Source organism: Anopheles arabiensis, chromosome X (genome assembly GCF_016920715.1).
Source record: "Anopheles arabiensis isolate DONGOLA chromosome X, AaraD3, whole genome shotgun sequence".
Lineage (NCBI taxonomy): Eukaryota > Metazoa > Arthropoda > Insecta > Diptera > Culicidae > Anopheles > Anopheles arabiensis.
The window spans coordinates 2,915,049-2,923,783 of NC_053519.1; the positions used below are offsets into that span (position 1 = coordinate 2,915,049).

Sequence of the window (8,735 nt, forward strand, 5' to 3'; positions counted from 1 at the left end):
CTCTCCGCAAACCTCCTTGCTCGTTGACAATTTAGAGTCCTGCAGCGAATCAAAACGAAAATACCCAACCAAACTCTTCAGGAAGGCGCATATCCTGGGGCAAGGGGGTGGATGTACATAACGACGAGTATGTAGTGACCAGCTGTAGGGAGAAAGCTTGTAGTTACTGAGTTCTTCAGGGATTCTTTTTTAACTTTGGAACACTTTCTTATACGAAGTTAACTTTATGTGATGGGAAGTGTACTCCAGGGTACCCAAGGTTTTGGATAAGCCCATTTGGATAGGGACTACAGGGTACCCAAGGTTGCCTGAAACACTATTTTTATATAGAATGGTATATAATAAATACATAAATAAATAAAGAATAAATACTCATACATATAAATATACATATAACTATAAATTATTAAAGTTCTTGTTATTAGTTTATATTTTTGGTTATATTATTATTACTTTAGTATTAGTATTAGTAAAAATTAGTATAATAGTATAGTAAGTACTACTTAATTACTATATTATTATTATTTATACTTCTTTTTCGTCCTACTCTCAACTCGTACATATATATTTTGTACAAGAACTACATATTTTGACTGCTGTTTGCCATGAACACCAAATTGGTCTAAGGCCAAAAAGACTACCGAAACACTTGTTAAGCTTGGGGCGTTTGCTGGTGTGTTGTACAGCGTACGAAAGCATACTGTTTTTGTTCGTAGCTAACTGCTCAATAGTTCTGCATGTGAAACGTTTAGTGACCAGTTGAGTGAACAGTTGCTGCCAAAGGAAACGATCGGCGGGGTTTGCTCGCATCCGTCGTCGTCGTACCGTTGACGAGCGAAAACCGCACGAATGGGTAAAATAAGGGAAAACTGTTGGCCTGGGACGCTCGGAACCCTCGCATTGTTCAGCGGCTTATTCTATTTTCTCTGCCATATCGCTTTTGTTTCTCAATTGGCCTGTCTCGAGACTTTATAAAGCAGTCGTGAAAATGGCAGTGAAGTCAACTACTGTCTTTTGATGTCTGTTTCTAGCACAGTTGGCACAGCCCCTCTTCAATCCTCCTTCGGGCTAACAGAACGCTTTCATAGGACATGGCACGAGTGAGACTGAGAATTGTTTTGTGTTACCCGTTTTGCATCCCGTGTCGCGTGGGGAAGGGCGATAGAACATTGGTGACATTTTTTTACACTACATTTTCCCTACAAAGCTTCCTTGCACTGGCTTGCAATACAGGCCTAAAACATTTTTTTACTTACATTTTGTCACAATTTCCTTAGAAATTTCCCTGCTTGTAAAACAAAAGTAGGTGATATTTTACGTTTACTTTCACTACATGGGCCCTTCAAGTTGTGCTTGACCTCCTTTTATTCGCTTTATTTTTTTGTTGTTCGGATTTTTTCAAGAACCCCGAGTCGCTTTTCAAAGATTTAAAGCAGGATTAAAAAAAGGCAAACATAACCATAGCTAGTTTCTATATCCGCATCCCTATTTTTGTGATTTTTGCATCAGGCAGTTATAAAGACGAGTTGCCTTGTGGTACAGTCGTCAACTCGTACAACTCAACAAAATGCCCGTCATGAGTTCAAGCCCCGAATGAGGATCGTGCCTCCATACGTAGGACTGACTATCCTAGTATGGGTAATCAATAACAGAGTGGTTGTCGAACCAAAGAAGAAGAAGAAGAAGACGTGTGCTATCATCAGGTTGTTAGAGTCATTTAATTTTAAAAACTTTAAACTTTTTTTACTTTGACGTGTTTGAAATTCTGATCTGAATTTGGTAGAAAATATTTTGAAATAATTGTGATAAGGCTTTATGCAAACAATATGCAATTTTACGATGCAAATGAGTATAAAAAGCTATTTCGAAAGCTGGGATGTAGTTAGACAAACAATATTGAAACACTTGGGCATTTGTATGCCAAACAGGACATTGGATGTAATTGCAGGTGCACAAAATGCAACAAATTTTAGAAAATATAAATTAATAGAAAAAGATTATGAAATCTAAGCAAAGGAAACATTTCATAATAATTTATTCAAGTGCGGCTAAATAGACTAGACGTTAACAACGTTAATAACGTAAATAATTAGTGTAAGAACTACATGCATGGTAAAAATAATTAAAAAAGGGCAAATTTCCTATTTTACAACCACATACCCAAATATACATATTCCAAACTGATCGAAAATACAGCAAAAACACGAAAAATAGGGATGTGGCTATAATAACTAGCCGCAGTGTAGTAAGGGGCTACGGATGGCAGTAAATTGCTGCTAGTAGTAGGTACTTTCATTTTTTATATTTGGTTCAGTGATAATCATTTTGAACCCATCGGCCTGCCCAACCTATCCCATCTGCACTTAAGAGAGGCGAAGGAGGCCCTACCAAAGGCTCTAAGGCGTCATCCATCAAATATGTAACGCTAATAGGGGGTGTGGGTGGGGGGATGGGGTGTCGTCATACGTAACGATTTGTTACATAGGGGAGAGGACGAGTTTAACTTTTGTAACTCAAACGTAACGCAAAATAAAAAGTTTGAGTTTTTATATTTTCGAATAACTAATACAGGGTTTCAGGAGTTCTCATAGCTGTGGGACACTTCATTAACTCTTTCATACGTTGTTTTGACTGCAGTTTGTTATCTAATACCTCTTTCATACGTGAAATGAATCTAATGCTATGGAAATTGGAGCAGCAGCACCCTTGTATAGCATCCTTGTTGAACAAAACCAATAGGAATTTCCAAGGAACCTGTCCAAAAAGGATGCCAATCTGTATGATGGAGTCCAATTTGCAACAAATGATGTTCACTTCCAATAAGAAAGATTCAAGGAAGTGTCCCACAACTATGAGAACCCCTGGAAAACCATGTAAGTAATAAACGAGTATTCTTCTTCGTGACTTAACAACCTTCGCGGTTATGCCGGCCTAAAAAAGATCTCGCTACTTTTTAGGCAGCCGAATAGTCCGTCATTTGGTCCGTCTATTTTGGTACAGGCAGGCATTTCGTGATAGTAGCATACGATTCACAAGTGACGATACGCGCTTGGAAGCAAATGGCACAAGAATCAACTGTAACGCTTTAAGCAGGTGTTGGATTTTGAGATAGGCAGAACACACCCGCAAGTTAGGCAATGAATTAACAACGCCTATACTTATATTAACTATATATTGCCAACTTAACAGGAATTAAACAGGAAAATGTATGTATCGCTAACGGAGCACGTCGGCTCCTGATAAGAACCCCTCAGAAATCAGCAATAAATCGAGTTAGAATTGTAATGTTAATACTTAATTCTTACTCCAGGTTTTTGTAAAATATGCTCTTTTTAAAAATTCGTTCCTCAATAAGAGCGACAAGACCTCTGTGGCAATATCTGTTGTTAAATAGGCAGAAGTTGACATCGGGGTGCCAGCCTTTTACAAAGCTTTAACTTGAGAAACCTGTTCCCCTTTCTCAATACAGTCCAAGAGACGGAGTAGGCCGTAGAAACCTATAGCAGGTGTCATACCAATCTAGCTCTATACAAACGCAATTCGGTTCAAACAGATGGGAGATAAAGTCGATGCAATCAGCCGTTTTTTTCGCCAGAGTTGACGATTGGTCGTAATTGTATAAATATATCCAAAATGCAGCCAAAACTCTTGCAAACATTACCAATGTTGTTCGTAATTTGTAAGACATGCGTAACATATTGAACATCACATGTTATGTGAAATAGAAAAATCAATTTGTTGATGATACAACATCTAAAGCCAAAGAAGCATTTCTGGAAAGGTGAACATATTTATGGAGGACCAGGAAGATGGATTGAAAACGCTTCTGATGATAGTGATGTAAGAACATTGCAAACCGTGCTGAGGATCCGATTGCATTTTGCGTTACGTAATTGATGGATGACGCCTTAAGTGTACGTAATGCAATCAATAACATGTTACAGTTTTTGTTGTTGTTGTTTATTGTTCTTTAGCACAAAAGTAGTAGCTGAGAAGCAAAGAGTAACCAACCCACACATTTTATGTCATATACACGCTGTTCGAGAAGAGGATTTGAAGTTTACCTTTACAACAGTCATTGAACTTTTTTGTTTAGTTTTAACAACTTCATTCTAGCCGCATGAAGCCGCACGGCCAAGCAAAACGTACAAATTTAAAAATATTATAGGAGGAATTGTGACACTATAGTAACATGAAAATGGATGGCAAAAACAGAATATAAATTATTGACCACTCATCAAAATTGAGTAAACGGCTCACGATTGCTGTCGGTGTACTACGGACCAAAAAAGATAGAATAAAAATAAAATAAATTTCTTCTACACTGAGTAGAAGATCCTAGGGAGTAATAACATAGTAACGAGACTGGCGGTAAACATGCATCTGTGCGGGTAACGAAATGCAAGAAAGATCACGGATCGGATGGATGACGAGAGCAGTTAGAATATGCGCTCATAGAACAGCAGGTAGGCCTGGACCTTCAGTACGCTCTCCTCCGTGACCTCGCGCACGTAGCTGTCCGATACGCAGTACCATTTGCCGGGCGGCGTTTCCACCTCCTCCGGCGCGGGCCGGGCCTGTGGCTTGTGGGCGTACCCGACCGCACCTTCCAGCTCGTCCTGCGGCTGCCGGTCCCGCGGTTGGGCCCGCTTGCGGCCGCACTCGTCGTTGTCGCTGGGCGTGTGCGAGGAGCTGAACGAATCATCACTGTCCCGCACGTGCAGCCCCATGCGCATCGCCTGCTCTTTGGCCATCTCCTGCTCGGACTTGCGGTCCAGCTCGTCCTTCGTGCCCTGCGGAATGAACTTCCACCGCGGATCGCCCGGGCCGAAGGTCGGCCGCACCTTCACGTACGCGACGTAGTGGCCGCCGTGCATCGAGCCGGAGTGCTCCACCAGCCCGTACAGCGCGTACAGGATCTTTTTCTGCCCGGGGCGGATGTGCGACGCCCGCTTCACCTTCGATCCGCAGAACGGCGCAATGTCTAGCACGAACGGGAAGGACACCAGCTTGTTCAGCTTTTTGAACACACTGCGCAGCCCGACCTGGAAGCGCTTCAGGTGCAGTATCAGCACGGCGGGCGGTTGCGAGATGAGAAACTGCTTGGTCGCGTTCGTGTTGACCGACGGCCCGCCCTTGCCGTTGATGCGCTCCGTGCACGCCTCGCAGCACACCTTGTTGTTGCCGGTCATCAGCTCCACCGCGGTGAAGTTGTTGAAGCAGGACTGCACCGAGTACTCGCCGTCCTCGCACTGGTACCGTGGCGCGATCGTGTTGCTCCAGTCCGCGTGGCTAAACGTGCGCTGCCGGCCGCGCTTCGGCTCGCCGGTGCAGCCATCGACGTCGCCCGCACCGCCGGCCCGCGCGCCCTGCCGCTGCCTGCTCGCTTCCTCGTCCGTTTCGCTGCTGCCGCCGTTGCCCCCGGACAGCTGCCGCACCATGTGGGCCGCCCGCTGAGCGCTGATCCCGACCTCGCACACGATGTTGCTGCCGTCCGACTCCTTGTTGCTGTTCTCGGGCGCATCGTCCGACTTCTCCGGCATCGAGCGCAGCTGATTGCCGTTCTGGTCGACCGCCGGCGCGGAACCGCACTTCGATAGCGCGTCATCCGTCACATCGTTGTCCTCTACGTCCGCGTCGGACGGTTCGCTCGACTCGTCCGACGAACCGTCGTCGTTGCCCTTGGCGCAGTCCGATTGGAATGAGTGATCCTCCGTCAGCGGTACCATGTTTGCCATCGCTTCGCTCTCGTCGCCGGCGCTGGCCGGCTGCTCCGCCGCGGCAGTCGTGCCGATGCCCCCCACAACGCCTCCCACCGAGGACAGGTTGATTCGATTCTTCTGATGCTTGGCAATTCGCTTGGCCTTTTTCTCCCGCTCGCGCTCCTTCTTGCTCGGCGCCTTGGAGGGCGCTGTGTGGCCGCCGGTGCCTGTCCCTGCCGTGCCCCTAGCCCCGGCCGACGCCCCGGTCACGCCCGGTCCGTCCGGCTCGGGGCTGCTGCGCCGCCGGACGGGCGGCTGCGGCTTCTCCACGCACACGGGCAGCGAAATGTCGAGAAAGTACTCATGCTGCGACGAGGTATGGTGGCAATCCTGGCAGGTGAGGGTCGACACGAGCGAGCCGCGGAACACCTGCTCCGGCCGGAACACCCACTGCGAGATCTGCTCGTTGTAGTACTTGGCCAGCGCGCGCTGCGTGCCGTCCGTGTTCTGCCGGCTCTTGCGCGACTCCAGCCCGAGCTTTTGCAGTATGAGCGACTGGTAGCGCCGCAGATCGTCCGTGCGCACGCTCTCGAGCAGGTGCCGCAGCAGCTCGTGCGAGTCGTGCTGGTCGCCCCCGTCGAACTGGGGCCACTTGCTGGTCAGCTCCTGCAGCAGCCGGTTCGGGGAGAGCGTTTCGGGCGCGCTCGCCTGCAGGTCGGTCAGCAGCTCGGTCAGCGCCTCGGTGAGGCTGCGCCAGTTGTCCAGCACGCCGTCGATCGGGGGCGCCAGTATCTCCGTCCCGTCCGGCAGCTTGATCGTCCCGCCCGGTATGTGCACCTTTTCGCCCTCGGTCGCCGACTGCTTCAGTATGTCGGACAGGTAGGGTGTGCGGGCGAGACACTGCAGGACCGCGTTGAAGAAGCACGTGTTGCCGAGATTGGACAGGCCGCGCACACGCGGCAGCGCGTCGATGAGGCTTTTGGTCGCGTGCGGCACGAGGCTGGAGGACGATGCGGCCGGTCCGGCCGCCTCGGGCCCTTTGCCGCGCGCGCTCTGCTCGTACGTTTGATCGCTGGAGTTAAACTTGGCCGCGTCCGGCACGTCGAACGAGCTGTTTGTGGTTGATTGTAGCGCGTCCAGCACCAGGTTGCGCACGGACTCGGTCGCGTTCTGTATTTGCGCGTCGGTATGGGCGGCGGCCGCTCGTACCTTCGCTATTTCGCGCTTGACAAACTCGACTATATCGAGCAGCTTCGGCTTGGCGTACGGATCGACCGCCACGCTGCAGGTGTAGCACCACACATCCAGCGTGGTGGTGTTGATTGCAAGGGCGTGCATATCGGAACGAGGCGTCTAGAGGGTGTGAACATAGAAGCGAAAGAAAGAAAGAAAAACAACCACACATACACACACACTGTACTAAACGCGTTCCAACAGTGTCACTGTACGCAAGAAGGAAAAAAACTTACTGCATAATGCTGCAAAGCGTGCTGGTTTTTGTTCCGGCCACAGAGCTGTGTGCCACATTTGAGGCAGAACCACAGCGAGGTATCGCCGTTGACATCGTTCGGCGTTTTCAGCGGCTCGTTGACATAGCTGCCGCCGCGGGCCGCCTGCTGCTCGTCCGCACACTTGCTGCACGTCCTTCTGCACCACACCTCGTTGCTTTTGATCTGTTTGCGTATCGTGTTCAGGTCGATGGACTTCTGTATGTGCGTGCACATCTCGCCGCCGTTCATTTTGGTGGCGAGTAGCGTTTCGTCGTTCGATTCGGTCGAGGAGGCACCACCGTCCACACGGTAGTCGCTGCGCTGTCGTTTGCCCATTGCCAATGTCCAAGAACACCCTTTGCCGTGACCTGCTTGCTCTGGGGAGTAAAGGGAAGGCGCTTTTAGAGACACAAAATCGGGCGAAAGTGAGCAGCGCAAAATGTGAGATAAACTGCTACTCGCACAGATATTGGCACAGGGCACAGGGAGGAGGGGTCGTAAAAATGTCAGAACATGCACATGAAACAGTCAAAATGTATTTCTCACGTCATACTCAATATTGCTTCGATATGCCCATTCGGATCGATTTTTTTTTATTTTTTTTGTTGAGGAAAACATGATTCACAGAGTACTGCATCCAATTATTTGGGTATTCACACGAGCATTCTTGCATTCTTGAACGATTCATGCTTTGTGTAATAATAAAATATCCAACTCGCTGTACAAGTCAAAATGCAATGGCATAAAAAACAGCTACCCCACAAAAAAAAAGATAGCCAAACCCCGTGTAAAGGTTTCGGCAAGCGAAAAGGAACGAAATGTAAAAGGGGTCGCTTACCGCTTTTGCTATTCCTTTTTTTTTTTTTGCTTATATTTTCGTGGATCCCGACGAATTGGTTCAATGCGTCCCACCGCCAGAAACCGCACACATATAATACTGAGTTGTTCAGCGCACCTAGTTTGTAAAATTTGTACAGGATGTGGCCAGCCGATTACACCGCAAATATAATAGAATCTGTCATTCGGTAACGTGCACGCAGTGGCTCGATTGCTCTAGATCATTTTGACAAGGTATAGAGAACGAAAACACAGCGTAACGGCAAGGTGTATGGACGAAATAAATAAAAATTAAGAGAAAAATATGGCAATTGGCGGTTTCATAGTAATGTACTCGGGTAATTTATCGTATTTCCTTATTTTCCAACCAGTTTCATAATTGTTCGAAGTCAACTAATCAAACAATCACTATAATTATTATCACTCTCCAAAAAGCAACCACTGCTTATCGATGAGCGAAAAACCGTCATTTCAATTTATACGTAAATTAGAGCTCAAAACCTATGCCAAATGATGTGGAAAATTTGATTATGGTTTATTAATACTGAAACAGCACAGTTTTAAATTATTTTACAATGTCAAATAATTATATTATCGAGTTGAAAATAGCACAACAATTTGTGCAAGAAATGTCATGTATCAATCGATGTGCTATCCCCATGCATAAAAGCTTTCAATATTGAACGTCCAACATAATGTTTTTCAA

General features: G+C 47.1%; 1 protein-coding gene across 2 annotated transcripts; it reads right to left on the reverse strand.

The window, feature by feature from the left end:
- Positions 1–3,938: 3,938 nt before the first annotated feature.
- On the reverse strand, positions 3,939–8,206 carry LOC120906244 (ubiquitin carboxyl-terminal hydrolase 45). Of its 2 annotated transcripts, none has more exons than XM_040317763.1 (3): positions 8,031–8,206; positions 7,172–7,569; positions 3,939–7,055 (listed from the first exon to the last, which is right to left on the reverse strand). In XM_040317763.1, the coding sequence occupies exons 2-3, from the start codon at positions 7,526–7,528 to the stop codon at positions 4,440–4,442; spliced, it is 2,973 nt and encodes a 990-aa protein (XP_040173697.1). In that variant the 5' UTR covers positions 7,529–7,569; positions 8,031–8,206; the 3' UTR covers positions 3,939–4,439. The 2 variants fall into 2 exon arrangements, with proteins under 2 accessions (XP_040173697.1, XP_040173699.1); XM_040317765.1 differs by having other exon boundaries at positions 8,148–8,192.
- Between the last annotated feature and the right edge of the window lie 529 nt (positions 8,207–8,735).